The sequence below is a fragment of the Pteropus vampyrus genome, unplaced genomic scaffold, assembly GCF_000151845.1.
Source record: "Pteropus vampyrus isolate Shadow unplaced genomic scaffold, Pvam_2.0 Scaffold79, whole genome shotgun sequence".
NCBI lineage: Eukaryota > Metazoa > Chordata > Mammalia > Chiroptera > Pteropodidae > Pteropus > Pteropus vampyrus.
Genome location: NW_011888860.1, coordinates 2,343,737 through 2,361,221, shown reverse-complemented (window position 1 = coordinate 2,361,221; position 17,485 = coordinate 2,343,737). Strand labels below are relative to the sequence as shown.

The window sequence follows — 17,485 nt, the reverse complement described above, 5'->3', positions numbered from 1 at the left end:
AAAAAAAATTGGCTTAATGTACTTTTGAAAATACAGAATTCTTAAAGTGGGAGCAGCTCAGGAGGGCTTTGTACTCAAAAGTCCTATATACTGAATTACTCAAAATTACCCTGTGTCCTTTCTGCTAGTTGGAAATTTTTTTCATTTCACAGTAAGTGAATTAATCAGTCACTCATACTGTCACTGATTTTTTTTTTTAAATCAGATTAGATCAACATTTGGTGAAATGTCTCAGTGTATGGGAAATTTTAATTGAGAGAAGAGTAGATTAATTATGAAGCACTTCAGTTGCTGCATCTGTGGGCTTCAGAGGGCTGAAATACAAAAAAATATATTCCGCACTTGCACCGAAGCGGTAGAAAAGCAAATCTGTTTCTACTCTCATGTGACACCTCCTTCTCTTTTTTAAGAGTACTTAGAATTCTCCTTTCTAAAAAAAACTTGAAAATCCTGTCTAGATAGGATTTATTTTCTAAAGTTTTAGGTGTACTAATGAGATATTTTTAGAGATGGTTAAGTTTTTCCCAGTGTGGTGGGTTAAACACTTGAGTTGAAACTTTTCTAAATGCTTAATAATAATCTTATTTTTTTTTTTTTTTTATGCCTACAGTACCTGCTCTTCCTAGGTGGTCTTCCATCCAAGTACTAAATAGGCCCGACCCTGCTTAGCTTCCGCGATCAGACGGGATCGGGCGTGTTCAGGGTAGCATGGCCGTAGACTATAATAACCTTACAAAAATGTTAGTTCATGTATGTGCATTCAGATATGCTTTTGGATATTAAAAAAAAAAAAAAACTATTCTTAATAGGTCACAGAATTAATCAGGAATACAAGTTACTATAAATGCTGCGGATAATTTGAAAAGCATGAGGAATATAAGGGAACCAAAGTATTCATTCAAGTTTCAGGCGTGGACTTGTTTTTTTGAAAAACTTCCTGATGTCAACTTATTCTTTCATTTATTTGGCAAATAATTGTTGAAGGCTCAGTATGTTTTTGGTCATTTGCTTCTATTTCTTCAAAGGTGAGTAAAGCAAATTCAACAATGTATCTTCTTGCATATTAAAATATATAGGCTTCAGGCAAAATTAATTAGTGAAGCAAAAGATAAAGCAAATACTTCCAAGAAACCCAACCTCCAGGAAAGCATCTTCTTCACCATGGCCACTGGTGTTCTGACTTGTCAGCCCTACTCAAAATATCTTTTGTGATTATTACATAACAAAGACAATATGCCACAACACTTTTTTTCACCCACTGATGAAATGCTTTTATAGAGATTGCGTTAAAATGTTTAGAGATAACTCCAGTCTAAAAATTCAAGATTCTCCTTCTATTTTAAAACAGTACAGAAAATTTCAAACATGCAAACTGCCCACCCTCAACAATTACCAACTCAGTCAACCATGTCTCATCTCTATCTACACCATTATCTCCTCACCTCTATATTAATTTGCTGCAAATCTCACACATAAACTTATTTCACTCATAAACATTTCAGTATGTATTCTGAGACAAACTTTTTAAAACACAGCCACATCATCATTATAATTAAAAAGAAAAAATTCCTTAATATCATCAATTTCCAATTTCCACTTGTTACAAGCATTACAATTTTTTTGTGTGAACTGATCCTAATAAGGTCCACATACTGCAATTGACTGAGATGTATTTTAAGTCTCTTTTAAGCTACAGGAAGTCCTTCCGGAGCAGAAACCAAGTTGTCCTAAAATTTTGTCCTGGTAGTTTCCTAGTCTAAATTTTGCTAATTTAATTTGCTGGTGTAGTTTATCCTGTTCTATATGTCTCGAAAATTGATGGATCTAAAATCCTTATCCAAATTCTGATTCTTTTTATTAGGACAACACTACTTGTTAAGTAGTGATAGTTCTTTCATCAATAGCTACGTAATATTTGGTTGTCTCTTCATTTGTGATAGCATAAGTTGTTGTTCAACACCTAGAACCATTTATTCATTAGGTACAAAATGGTGATATTTTAACTTTATCACTTCTTCATTTTTTAGAATACTTCTACAAAGAGAATAACCCCTCATTTATTTGGTTACCTAGCAGTATAGTTCATATAGGAAAATCAGGCTAAATGTTTAATTCTTTCCCTTTATTTACTAGTTCTCAAAACGACTTCATAACTTACCATCCTGCAGTAGTGACACTTTGTGTGTGCCTGTATCACTATGATTTCATAGATTTAAACATAATTTGATGTATTTCAATCCAGTTTAATCATTTTCCTGATTAATACTCAAATGGTCTCATTTTTGGCTAGTAGTCTCCTCAAATTGACTCCTGTGTCCTTTGGACACTATCCTAGTAATCTTTGATAGCTTCCTTGCTAGATGTTTTGAACAGTCCTTAGTTTCTAACTTCAGTAGAATTTCAGGTATCAGCAACTTTAAAAGTACACATTTGGCATTAAAATAAGATTGAAAATTGCACAGAACTTACAGAATACATTACCACCTTTAACATTTTATATTCTAAAAATACACAGGACCACATTTGAGTCAATAAAATATAGTACCTAACATAACAGCAGAAACATAACTATCTGTTGAATAAATTATTAAATTCATTAATTCTAGGAGGCAGAAAGATAGTAAAATATATTTCCCGCCATTAACACCCTTTCTTCAAGGTAACTTCTAAAATAAGCTACATACAGAAGATTAGTATTAAGTTTGGAGCTCATTGTTCTATGGGCGTGAACAAGGATCTTCTTATTGCTATACGTATAAGGGATGTTTCTTCATCAAAACTGCAGAGCCACTGATGTCTTTATTAGTTGAGTCACAATAATCACTCTTCTTTCTCTGCTTTTTACTGTTAGTGCCTTTGTAATGACCACCTCTACTAATCACTACTTCTCTCTCCAATGTTTTATCACCTACCACAAACTCTGGTTTTCAGAGGAAATTTGGCCTTTTTACAGACTAGAACAAACAAAACAAACACTTTTTCTCCCATGTAAACTGACAATTCTGCCTACCGTGTATGTTGCTTAGGTAATAACAATAACCCAAAACAGATTTCTTATAGTTTGGAATGTTTATTTCTGGATAACTTCAGGCCCAGAGTCAAATTTATACCCTAAGTCTTCCAGAGGTCAAGTGGCCAATAAAAATGTGTTTCATACTCACTAATAAGCATAGAAATATGTTCAAAGGATTTACTACTCATTGCTTACTACTGATTGGGACATATAGTTGAATGGTGTTTTAGAGGTCAGCAAATAGGAACCCTGGACACCAGACTAATAGTATTCAGGAGCAGAAAGAAACCTGCTGAGGCAAGCTGTGGGGGCCGGGTGTGGGGAGCCTGATGGGTGGTGGTGGTAGGGTATAAAATGAGGTCTGAGAGGTATTAGAGCCTTTTAGGCCATAGATTTAAAAAAAGGGGGCAATGTTTTTAAAATATCACTGATTATTGTGTGAAGAATGGATTGGAAAGGGGAGTGTGTGAATAAGGAGATCATTTAGAGGTTATTATAGTTATCTAGGCAAACAAGTTGTGGTTGTGCTATAATGGTTGGCAATGGAGATGGAGAGAATTGCATGGCTTTGATATGTTTTGGAATATAAATTATAAATTGTGGTAATATAGGTAAAGGACAGTGACACTTGCGAAATTCTTAATATATTAGGTATTGTTAGTGCTTTTTTTACTTTTTCTAAGCAATTAACAAGAGTTAAGACATTAGAGATGTATGCCAAGAGGCAGTGCAGAAAGATGTCAGCATCTCATGTTCTTTACCTAAAAAAAAAAAAAAAAAAGATTCCTTGTTGCTTACTCTGTTTCTGGAGAAAAATCACATTAGCAATAGTTTTCTAGGTTGAACTACCTGGTCTTGGTTATTTTTTTCTTGCATTTTTGGCTAGCTGAAAGTATAAAAGTAAACTAGAGATAGTGTGTTAATATCAGCAGTAATAATATTAGAAGTAATTCTGCAATGGAAATATTCTTAGTTTTTAAATATTAGGCATTGTTTTGAAAATAAAGAAAATTATAAGGTATAAGTAAAAATTACGCATACTCCAGATATTTCACCAGTCACATTTACAATAGTTGAAATCATACTGTATTGTCTCTTGCTTCTTTTTCATGCAACATTATAACTGGAGTGTTTTTCCATGTTATTAGAAGTTTTTATTGAATACACAAAGAAAATATAGGGACCTCTCATAACTTAATCATTCTGCTGTTTCCAGTTTTTGCTGTGATAAATACTACTATGAAGAACAGTTTTTGCTTTATGGGCCCAGAAAGCTTCTGCTATGCTACTCTGCTTATTATGTGTTTTAAATTTACAGTAACCTCTTTAATAATAGGTATAACAGTGATTTAGTTTTTACTATGTAAGTACTTAAAAATTTTGGGAAAAAACTACTGAAATAGTCTCTTTAGTAAAGAGACTGACCTCTGGAAGACTTAGGGTATAAGTTTGACTCTAGGCCTGAAGTTACCCAGAAATAAAACAACTCATTCATTTCCTTTGCCCACTTTTCTACTGGAATGTGCATAGGGTTGTAAAAATTCTTTATTATTTGGGATACTAACTTTATAACTGCACTATCTAATACAGTAGCCACTGTTTATTGAGCACCTGACATGTGGCTAGTCTGAACTAAGATGTGCTGTAAGTGTAAAATACACAATAGACTTCAAAAATTTAGTACAAAATGATGTAAAATATCTCAATAATTTTTATATTGACTACATGTTGGAATATAGTAACTATAATGGATAAAATATATTATTAAAATTAATTTCATGTTTTTATTTTTTTAAATATGGCTATCAGACAACTCAAAATTACACACACAGCTCACATTATATTTCTTTTGTACAATGCTTCTCTAAAATAGTTTTCCTTTTCACCTTTAAATGTTTTCAGTGTTAGTTTGACAAATGGGCATTTCTCATTTTTAAGTATGCAAATGAAGCAAGTTTCCCTCAAGGTTTTCTCTGCTTATTCTTTATAAGTTTTTCCCAGCCTCAAATTCTCCCACAAAGGATGGATGAGATAAAGAGCACACAATTTTTGACATAATGGCAGCTACAGAGAATTGGGATTACAAATTACACTATTTCAACTCCTTTTTTACCAAGACTTGAAGGGCAGACTAGCCTAAATTCAAAAACCACTACACCTAATTTAAGTGTAAAATGCTGAAATTGCTTGGTTAATAGAAGCAATTATGCTATAAAGTTTACTTAGGTATTTTGGAGTACAGTATTACCACTTTGCTCATAAAGTTGGCTATACTGCCAACGCAGGAAATTTCAACAACTATACTTTTCTATCACCACCAAAAAGCCCAAGAACAGTGCTGTTGAAATTAAAACCCTTCTGAAATTTTAAGGGCCAGTTTTTAGTTACTGCAAATAAAAGATACAAATATATTCTTATCTGCACAGCATAGGCATTGTAGTCTATATTACTTATAAACTTGAATGACTTGAGTAAAACTTTCAACTTCTTATTGCGAGGTCACAAACATGCCACAAGTTTTCTCAAACATGAATTTTTGAGAATTTTTCTGTAAATACTCTTTGCATCCCCAAGAATCTCGGGGTGGGTTTGGTTCAGTTTTCCCCTTCATTGTTCCTATCAGTTCTCAAGCGTCAAGCAAGCTATGGTACGCCAAGTTATGGCCAAAACGGAAGTAAGCCTGAACAAAATTTACAGTTCAACGTTATTTTGGAAACTGTCGGACAATTTAAAATTGACTCAGAAAAGAATGTTGAAGTAGAGGGATGAAAATTCTCGTCAACACTTTCTGGGTTACAACTGTGATAGATAATTTTTCACTAAAAAGAATGTTCAACGGAACTTAAGAGTTCTTTGGTTTTTCAGTCCAAAATTGGGCTCACTCAATGACTGTGGGATGGTCAATCCCTATTTCTTAACAATAATTCGGAAAACCTGAATAGCACCCACACACAAACCCGCCGCCGCCTTCCTCCTAAGAAATTAAAAAAAAAAAACAAACAAGTTGGGAATAAGAAAGGAGTAGGTAGAGAAAATTTACTCAGCCAAAAATACTTAATAAAGATGAGTCAGTGAGTTCAAAAGACCCTGGAACTTTGTGGAGTAATTTCCCACTGCTGGGGGCGACCGGGGGAGGCACCACCAGACACTGCGATGCGCACATCATGTTCTATGTGGTAAAAACTAGTCAGCTTCTCATAAGTGACTCGCAAATTTCCGCCGGGGCTGTGCTAGAACCGTAGGTGAGACCGGGGTGAAGAAGGCCAGTCAGGAGCCCCTGGGGGCTGCGCGGCCCTAAATGCAAAGGCGGAGACCTGAAGGGAAGGTTCTGAGGTTGGAGAAAAAGCAAGTAGGCGTATTGTCCGAGACGAAGCGCCGAGCCGGCCTGGTCCTCCAGCCCTTACTCCCGCGGAGTCAGCGCGGGGGCTGGACACTCACCCTGGCGCTCGCTGAAGACGCGGGCCGCCGCCCTGCAGCGCAGACGAAGCCGGCACAGGGAGGACCAGCTACATCTGTGGGCCGCAGCGGCGGCGGCCAAGCCCGGTAACATCTTGCCGGGGCAAAGGCCCCTACTCGGTCACCGCCTCCCACCTCCTCGCCGCCGCCACCAACTGACTCCATAGACTGGCACTAACAAACATTAACGCTTGCGCCGCCTCGGGCGGCCACAGTGACCCGGAAACGATAGCGTTATTTAGCGACGCCCGCCGCGGAGGCAGCGGAAGTGACGTAACGCGCATCGCGCATCGCAAGACTGCGTCTTCGGACCAGGACTCGGTGGTGTGGGGAGGGCGTGGCTGCAAGTGAAGTTTAGTAGATGTTCCTTTCTTCTCCGGCGCCTGTACTTTTACGCCTTGCTTTGACGTTATCGCGTAAATTGTTTGCAGCTTAACAGCCAAGAAAAACTTGGGAGAGGTGACAGCCACTGGGGTCTCTGTATCTTTTTTTCTGGGCTTGAAACCTGGACCTTGTTTTGGAAATGAAAGGAGGCTTCCCGGATAAGCCCTAACGGAGGCCAACGTGTTTTCAGTACTCTCCGAACCTTTACTAAAGTACATCATTCTTCGCCTGTAACACCACTGTGAACCCAACACCGTGAAGGGAAGTACTCACTTCGGAATTAGTTACTTGCCTACTAGCCTCTGAACCTCAGATTCTCGTCTGTAATACGAGAATTACACTTTTATAAATTCAGGATTTGTCTGCGTAATCGGAAATGTACAGATGTGAAAACAGGAGTTAGTCTGGTCCTGGAGAGAAAGAGACCGTAACAATATAACCAGGGCATTAACTGCTTATCTCTGACATGTTCATGCAGGTCTTAGCTCAAACTCGAGAGGCCTCCTTGACCAACCTTGCTGTAGTAGGCCTGATTATTCTCTGCCTTTGTGCCGTGTATGCATTTCTTAAAGACCCTTACCCCTATTTGAAATTATCTACTTTTTTTTTTCTGTCTCAGAATAGAAAAATAAGCATCCCGAATCTGTAATCTTGTGTTTTGTTTCCAAGGGACTAAAACAATGGCATAAATAAATTGAGTGGAGTGCACAGTGGTTTGTTTTTAAATTACTCTGAATCACTTAACTGTATTACTACACAATAACTATTTCAAGGGGAAATAAATTAGCATGTTCTTAATTTTAAGAGAATCAACAGTCTTTTATGCTGATTTAGATAAGTACAACCAGATTAATGAAGTAATGGTGATTAAATTATCACAAAGTTGGTAAGCAAATTTAACTTTAAGACATAATTTAAACATTAAGTGGTCAAACATTTTAAAATGCTGTTCCATAAATATTCATAACCTCAAGGTTACTCAAATCTAATTACTAGATTTGAACAGAAATTCAACTTTATGATATAAAATACATAAAGTCTTAACTAATTTTATGGTAACTATGTAAATATTAACCTTTGCTATAATGCTAACATAAATGCTTTGGATTCTTAAGGTAGCCCCTGGTTTCAACTATCATTTTAATCAAAATTGATCAAAGCTTCTTAGAGTTTATTTTTATTAGGTACAATAGGATTTTAATTTTCTTGTCGTTTATTGGTATTTTCTAATTCTTAGGGGAATATTCCTTTTGAGATTAAAAAAACTTTTAAAATGCATTTTTTGCAGGGTTGTTAAAATAATTTTAATAACACAGCTGTGTGATGGGTATAACAATGCTGGTGAATAGTACATTTTCACCATGTGTTTCTGTTTTCCTCCCCTTCTTTCCCCTGATATAGCTGGGCCATAACTTGACTTAGACACTGTATTAATTTTGATAAATCTCCAAAAACTTTGACTTGCCAAATAAGTTTGAAGAATAAAGTGGCTCATGCTGTTATCTTGTTTAACCCTCACAATGCTGTATCACATAATAAGGTCTCCAGTAGAGAAGAATTTATATATAAATGGTTTCCACCACACGCACACCCTTTTCCTCAGAGGTTATCGAACAAGTTTGAGATTACAGTTATTATAGCTGGGAAAATCAAGTTACTAAATACTCCTGGGGACAAGAGAGATTTAACTGTTTGATATCCTTGAGAGAAATAAACTGGGGACTGAGAGCATGTGGATTTGGTACTTTTGGGGGGGGCAGCATTTGTGAAGCATTTTTTCCCCAAAGCCATAGTTGGGGGTGCCAAGAAAAATTCTAATTTTTTCAAAATTTAACTTTTTATTATAGTATAACACAAAAGGCACAAATCTTAAGGGCACAGCTCTAAGAATTTTACCTGGTGAAGAAAACTGTAACCAGTACCCAGCACTACCACCTTCCTAGAAGCCTCTCTTCCAGACACTACCCTCCTACCCACTAATCTTGCCTCTAACATAGATTAATCCGATGATATATATACTTTATATGCATGAATTATACATTATGTATCAGAATATACGAAAAAGTCTGGCTTCTTTATCTCAACATTATGTTTGTGGGATTCATCCATATTGTTGTGTTCATTCTCATTGTTATAAAGGATTCCATTATGTGAGTATCCCACAGTTTATCGATTCTACTGGTGATTAGCATTTGGGTAGTTCCAGTTTGGGGCTATTAGAAATTATGGATATGTATATGCATTTCTGTTGGATATATTCCTAGGACTGAAATAACCGGTCATAGGGTATGCAAACTCCCAGATTCAGCAGTTACTAGCAGTTTCCAAAGTAATTGTACTAGTACTCCCAACAGCAGTGTGCGAAAATTCTGTTTGCTCACAACTGTACCAATATTTGCTACTATTTTTTTGTTATTATTTTAGCCATTATGAAGTGGTATGGCATTGTGATTTTAATTTGCATTTCCTTGATGATAAATGAAGTTGGTTGCCTTTTCAAATGTATATTTGGCCATTTGGATATCCTGTTCATATCCTATTCAAGACTATTGCTCACCTTTCTTTTAAATTGTCTGTGTTTTTCTTATTGTTTTGTATGAGCTCTTAATATATTCTGAAACAAGTCTTTTGTTGGACATATGTATTACAAATACTTTCTTCCATTCTGGGTTGTCTTATTTTCTTAGTAGTGCCATTTGATGAAAGGAAGTTCTTAATGTTAAATTATCTATTTGTCCAAATTATCTATTTGTTTCATTAATAGTTATTATCTTTTATGTTCTTTTTAGGAAATTTGTACCTAATTCATGGTATTTGTAAAGTTTTGGGGTGTCTTGAAAAAGGAGACTGATATCTCCATCCCCATTTGGATGTTTGATTAGCTACCAAATATGTTGACCTGAAGCAATGCTATGAATTTGCAGGAAATTTTGAGCATTGGGGAGAGTTAATACAGGAACCAGAGACAATTCTGGTGATATACAGACTTTGGATCCTGTCTGATCCTACAGACCTCAGAGTTGGAATCAGAGAGTAAATGAAAGTGAGGCCTGAAGACTTGCCATGGAACACTACAACATGGGGCAAGAAGTATGTATGTATCAAATAAATGTAGTTCACCACTGCCAGATGGGAATCAGCTGACAGAGTAAGCCTTGCAAGGAGCTACCAAAGCATAGCAGGGCTGCTTGGGATTGAGTTTCTCCTCAATAGGGCCTATTGGGATCCTCATACATCCTCACTGACAATGAGCTAGATAAGCCACAATGACCTACAGAAAGGGACAGCAACCTTACCATAGTCAGGCAGTTAAAGTATTGCATATTTTCTTCTTGACCTGCCAATCCCACCTTTAAAAGAGGAACCAGGCTTTCCCCTTAAATGTTAACTGACTTTTTTGACTTATATCCCTAAAAGGCTATCTCAGCCTTTGGATCCTTTCCCTCTCTTTTGTGAATCGACATGCTCTGTCCTCAGCATTCCACACAATTTCCTCACCCACCATCACCTCCCATTTTTCCATAGGTACCCCTCACAATTCTGCCCCTTCAGCCCTTCACCATGCCTGCCCTGGCTCAAGGTCCCATGTTCCCCAGCCTAACCACAACATATTGCCTTTACAGCAGTGGTTCTCAACTAGTGGCAACTTTTGGCAATGTTTGGTGAAATTTTGGTTGTCACAACTGGATACGATTAGCATCTAGTGGGGGAGGCCAAAGATGCTGCTAAACATCCTACAGTGTACAGGATAGCCTGTCACGACAAAGAATCATATCCCTCAAAATGTCAGTAGTGCCACTATTAAGAAACCCTGCTTCTTTCAGAGTTACGATCCAGAACTACATTCTAAAGACAGTGTCCACCAGCTTCTCCCAAATGTGTGTGTGTTTTAATTCTTAAATCCTTATGCATGCATCTTAATGCTGACAGTTTTTTCCATCCACCAGCTCTATCCAAATCTGAAGCCACTTCCCCACTTCAGCATCACTGCTAGGAATCAGGGAGAGAGGAACAGGGAGCAATATTTCTCATCTTCTTGCTTTAAATATCTATAAAAGTGGGGATAGAAAAGTAAAAAGATAAACAGGGCTAGAATCTTGCTCTATTTTGTTCTCAGTCTCTTGTAAACCCATCTTCCAAATATTTCAGCAATATGAACATGCTTCATTTTAGCTTCTTTGCCACCATCAACTTTACTACTCTTTTCCTAACACCTCTAATGTTCCTTTTCTTTGTCTTTGGGTAGCTTGCTGGAAATACTTTTGTCTGATATCAGTATAGATAGATAGATAGATAGATAGAACTTTTGTCTGACATAATATATATTTATATATCAGGTTTCTGTGAAATTTTACACCAATTATTTGCTCTTTCTAAAAATATCCAGCCCTTTACTTTTTAGCCTTTTTTTTTTTTTCAAGAGGTTGAATTGAGTCAATTCTAGTATTAATTTTGGCTAGGCTATATTTACCTCTGGACACAAGCAGCTATAGAGAAATTGAAATGGGAGGAAAAGAATCCTGTCTCTGCCCTGTTTCCTGGTTAATGAGCCAGCTTTGGAGAGAGGAGGCCAAAGCATGGTTTGTAACAAGCTGAAAATATGTCCTGGAAAGCTGAGGCCTAAATTGTGCCCATGAAATGGTAAACAAGCCTGACTGTAGCTTTGGCTTCTTTACAATAATGATTAAATCAATTGAATAATTTCACATTTCTCTTTGTACTTAAACAGAAGTAGACCGTTAAGAGCCACGAGACTTCTCCAAAGAATAGGAGTAAATGGAAGAATTTAATAAATGGAAAAGAACTAAATGAAATAAAATTTTAAAATGAGCAGCAAAGATGTGTTTTAAAATCCTAAAAACATTTTAGAAAATGTTGAAAGAATAGTTACCAAATCCCCATAGCTTTGACAAATGAATTTCAATCAAAGGCCAGAGTACAAAAAAAAATTATTCATGAACTTGCACCATAGAATCTGCTACATGTTATTTCCACAACTGAATTATGTAGTAATGACAGTGATTTCTAAGCTTAAATATCTGATAATTTAGCAGAGTCATTCCTGTTCCATACTTGGAGAAAGAGAGAGAGAGAGAAAGGAAGAAAATTGGTTATAGAAAGAGTGGTTAAATGGTATCAAGACTAGTCATAGAATCTAATATCCCATTTAAACTGGGCAGCAGGCTGCTCACTGACCTAGCTATTAATTACAGTGGTTCTCATGGTAACAGGTGAGCTCTGAAACAGTCCAATATTTTATACCCTTGCTGCTGTTTCTGATAATGGGCTCATACTCTTATTCCTTTTTGATAAGTAAAGAAAGCATCAAGTTGTTTAGTCACTCCAACTCCCCCCAGCCAAGAAGTAGGAGTCTGTGATGGAAACCATACTCCAAGCAATGGGTTTTTGCTCTTAATTACCAAGATGTCAAGGAGAAAATATGCAACTGATAAAGCTTAGAACCAAGGTCAAGAATCAAGAAGTATACATTTGAAAGCAGATAGATTATTTAACAGTTGCTATTGGAAACAAATTCTGGATTCATTTTTTAACTAAATTCAGGTCTCTGGACCTGAGTTTTTTTTTTTTTTTTAAATCTTAGAACTCAGAGCTAGTGAAGAACATTTATGTTGCGTGGCTTCCCAGCATATTTTGAACATATTTCCAATATCTAGGGATTTTCCCAACTTGTGGGTTTACCTCCCCAAAATAGATGTCTGGAACTTGCTTTTCCAGGCTCCTATGCAGCTAGGGCCCACAGATGTGACAGAGGCTCTCACAGACCATTAGAAATCTATGAGAGGCTTCAATGTGAAGGGAAAAAATGGGAAAAGCGAGACATCCTATGAAATATATTTTGGTGAGGGAAGAGATATAAGGCAAAGATACAATCCAGTTTTCAGAGGTAATAGAGGCAGAAATCCAGGAAAGTGTCCCAGCAATACTGATGGCTGTGTCCAATGGAAACTGCAATAAGAAGCTTCATCCTTCCTGATTATGTACCTTCCGAGCCTGATTCTCCCCTCCTTCCAGATTTTGCTAGCTACCCAATATCCTTTTTTAAAAAATTCCTTTTCTGTTTAACGAATTAGAATGGATTTTGTTCAAGCATTCAATTGTGTATTCTTTGAGTGCCTACTATGTTTTAGGAACTGGATTTTAGCAATGAAAAACAAAAAATGATTCTTGTCCTAATGAAGCATACATTGTGGTGGAGGAGACATGATAAAATAAATAAATATTTGGTAATTCTGTGTTATATGATAAACACTAAGACAGTGATAAGTAATGTAGAGAAAAATAAAGCAGGGAAGAAGAAGAAATGCCAGTACAGGTGGGGTGTACCATATTTAAATAGAGTGGTCAGGAAAGGTCTCACCAAGGTAACATTTGAATAAAGATCTGAAAGAGGTAAAGGAATGAGTCAAATGGATAGCTAGGGCAAATTCTAGGTAGAAGGGACACAAGGAATTACTTGTGTGCTTGGAGCAAGAGTGTGCTTGGCACATTCAAGGAAAAGCAAGAAATCCAGTGTGTCTGGAACACAGTGAACAAAGGGGAAAGTAGTAAGAAATAAGGACCCAGAGGGGAGTGATCAAGTAGATGCTGGTAGGTCACAATAAGGGCTTTGAGAATGGAAGCCGTGGAAGGTTTCTGAACAGAGGAAACACGTTTTGATGTATGATTTAACAGGATCATTGTGATTGCTGCATGGAGAACAGATAGGATCAGGAGGTGGACAAAAGCCGAAGAGGGAGAAAAATGAAGAAGCTATTGTAACAGTCTAGATGAGAGATGAAGGTAATTTGGCCCATGGTGGTAACTGAGGTGGGTGAAGAAAAATAGTCCAATTCTGGACATATTTTGGAGATATACCTGACATGATTTGTTAACAGACTGGTTTGGGGACATTCCAATAACACTCTGACAGCTAGGGTTAAAATATATGATTTAATGTGTTTTCTGAAAATCAAAATGCAAAAATATATGTATTCTCAATATTATTATTAGCAGAATAATCTTTCACATTGATATAGACCTTTAGAGTTAACATTATTTGATATGTATCATTACTCTGCTGAGGTCATTTAAAAATATTTATTTTCAGTGCTTACTATGTGCAAGACATGGTAATTTGGTAACTTTGCCAAAAATTTAAGTAGCACTAGAGTTTACAAAGCACTTTTACATCCGTTATTAAATTCACAACCACCTCAAAAGATGGGTATTACCTATTTTGCAGATAAGGAAACTAACACCGAGAAGTGGAAGAGACTTGCCTCAAGTCACTTACTAGTAAGTTTCAGAGCCAGCCTTGAACAATGCCAGATCCTTTAACTCACAAATCAAAGTGCTATAATCATAGCTACACTCTAAAGTGGCATTCCACCATCTAAGTTTCACTTTTATTTCTTAGTTATAAAATATTTTCTAGATATTTATCTGGAACTCTAAGCCCATATGCTATGGATAAAATTGTGTGTCCCCTCCACAAATTGTTAAATTGAAGTTGTGGGGGAGGGAAAATTAATTTTCATCCTACTTTTCTAAATTCTTCAGGCTGGACTAATCAAATTAACATGAGACAGATTAACAGGAGAAAATGACTAAGTTTGTTACATATGTACATAGAGGGGTTCCATAAGAATGTGAGACCCAGGACAGATAGGGCAATTAAGGCTTATAGTCTATCTTAAGCTAAGGAGAAAGGGGAGGTAGTGGTTTGGAACTTCAAAGCCCAGGAAGGCAATTCACATGGAGATGGAAAAATGAATGTTTGGTAAATAAATGTTTGCTGGGCCTTCATTAACAACAGAACACAGAGAGGACTTTGATCAAATGGGCCTTTCCAGGTTCTTCCCTATCACACACTAGTTATTATTAAACTGTAGTTACCTATGAAAATAGCTCCTTTCCTGGAGCACATCTCTATCTAAATTCTTTTAGGCAGTTAGGGGGAAGGTCAAAGGTTTTTCCTGAGTCTTTCTTGAAAACATCCAGCTTAAAATAATAAACCAAAAGACATATTTTGAGGTGGCAAACTCTACTTTCCCCTCGTAGTCCTAACCTGCAATGTGACTGTATTTGAACATAAGACTTTAGGAGGTAATTAAAGTTAAATGAGGTCATAAAGGTAGGGCCAAGCCAATAGGACTAGTGGCTTTATAAGAAAAGAAAGAAAGATATATCTCTCTCTCCACATACATACCACCAAGGAAAGGCCACCTGAACGTGCAGGAGGTGGCTACCTGCAAGCCAAGAGAAGAGGCCTGAGAATTAAATCTACCTTGCTGGCACCCTGACCTTAGACTTTCCAGCCTCCAGAACTGTGAGAATATTAATTTGTTAAGTCACCCTGTCTATGATATTCTGTTATGGCAGCCAAAGCAGACTAAGACACTATATTATACAAGAGAAAGGTAATTTAATCTATAAGAAAACGGTCTTATTAATGTGGGCCAATTTAATCTCAAAGAATGTTCAGTCATGACTTCATTTTCAGGCCAAGTAATCCAAACCACACAAAGTCTACAAGTTTATAAGCCAGCAAAGACTTAAGAGTCTCACTGTTTTAATCTATTCATTTTACCTCTAAACTCTATTCAGAGCCATGGAATCTTAGTCCTAGACTCTGGGGGAACAATGTGTGGTAACGCCAAAGTCACCAGAGAATTTCCAACAATCTCCATCATACCTTCAATATATTCATTGTCCAATACATTAGTAGCCAGTCATATGGAGAGTGAGCATTTGATATGTGGCTAGTCTGAATTGAAATGTACTATAAGAATAAAGTACATACTGGATTTTGAAGACAATATGAAAAAAATTTTAAATATATTAACTGTTGATAATATTTCAGATGTAGTGGGTTAAATCAAACATTAAACAAATATTAATTTCATTTGTTTCTTTTTACTGTTTTTAATGTGCTACTAGAAAATTTTAAATTACATATGTGGCTCACCTTTGTGCCTTGCATTATATTTCTGTTGCACAGCACTGCTCTGTACATACACAGTCTCAGTTCTTTTGATATACTCACTCTTCCCTAAAGTCCTAGCTCCAGCCTCCAAAGGATGTTGCTAATCTTTCTCTGCTCCAGCTGGTTCTGCTATCAATTGTGGGCAGGTTTCAGAATTTGAGTATGCATGAGGCAGGAGGGAAAAGTCCTCATGGGAGTCTGACCCCCAGATAAAATATCTAATGCAATTAGATCTTTCCTCATTGTACTGATACTTTTCCTCCTTCACTACCCTAGGTAACATTACTTTAAAAATACCCTTCTATTAATTAATGTAACCTCAAGAATTACTCAGCATTCTAGAAAATGGAAGGAATGGCAGGGAAGAAAACCTCATTTTATCATACATACACATATTAATGATTTTGATCCTATATTACTCTATTTTTCAAAAGAGGAAACATGTGAAGAGTAGTTAAATGCATTATCCAAGGTCATATATTTGTATGAAATAGGCACCACCGAAACCTGGGTTATGACCCTTATTCTAGACTCTTACATTGTATCACAATATCATGTAATCTCTAAAATTTAAACTTTGACTATTCAATATTTTACAGTACTTGGATATGGGAGAAAATGGGAGGTGATCATCATTACAAAATTAATTATTACTGAACTATACCTGGAAAATAATTTTGGGATAAATGGGAAATTGTGTTAGCTACTCAATTTATTTAACAAAGCACTCCACAGAACTGTTCTACACATTATGATAATAGGCAAAATGTTTTGAGCCCTTTTTTATGTGAAGTACTATGTTAAACACTGTATGAGCTTGAGCTCATTTTATCATCTCACAATGTATGGGGTATTATCCCCATTTTATAGGAGAAACAGAGATCACACAACTAAAAAGACTGAAATTAAGTCTGTCAGACTTCAGAGCCCTAGAGCTTGGCCAAGCTCTACTGCCTTCCAATGATAATGGTCTGTTATCTCCACTATCTCTTAGGTGTCTCACTTAAGATAAGAAGTCACTCCCAATCTCTGCAAGATTCCCTAAAGAAGATAGAATTTTAACTCTGGGCCTCATTCTGTGCACATTACATATAAATTTAGTTTTAAGCATTTCATAGATTATGCATTCTTCTTTTGCATTAATTTGAGATAGTTTAGAAAGAGCATGTTTTGGAGAAGGCTTTTAATCATTTACTGATTTTGAAGATGTACTTCTGGAGAGAGCTCTTATAATTAGAAGCTGATCTGATTTTACTAATAGCACTTTTGTTTTCTGTCCCTTGCATAATATGCCTTTATGTCCCTGGAATTTACCTAAGAGTAAAAAAATCCAACTGTCAATGTTGTTTACTTTACTGAAGGAAAAGGGAAAAAAATTCTCTTAACAGGTCCAAAGTTTCTTTTTTGCCCAGAAAGGTGTTGACATAAAACATGGTAACATAAGTTTTAACACTGACTCAAGAAGGATCTTGAAGGAAGTTCTTTAGATTCTAAGAGTCCCAGAATCTCCTAAGGTAAAACAAGAAGCATAATATATAAAATATAAAATGTAGCAATTTTTACAAACCTTTAAAGTATACAAATATGTTCGCCTCAAACAATCCTCTGCATAATTCTCTACTGGCCACATTCTACAAATGAGGGGA

General features: G+C 36.4%; 1 protein-coding gene and 1 pseudogene across 1 annotated transcript in view; both read right to left on the bottom strand.

Moving 5' to 3' along the window:
• Positions 1-6,698, bottom strand: part of SLC30A9 (solute carrier family 30 member 9) — a 74,573-nt gene extending 67,875 nt beyond the window's left edge. The window contains exon 1 of the mRNA XM_011362820.2: positions 6,452-6,698. Coding sequence (XP_011361122.1) covers positions 6,452-6,563 — 112 coding nt within the window. The 5' untranslated portion in view covers positions 6,564-6,698. The remainder of the gene's footprint in view (positions 1-6,451) is intronic.
• Positions 602-720, bottom strand: LOC111741526 (annotated as a pseudogene).
• Positions 6,699-17,485: the final 10,787 nt, after the last annotated feature.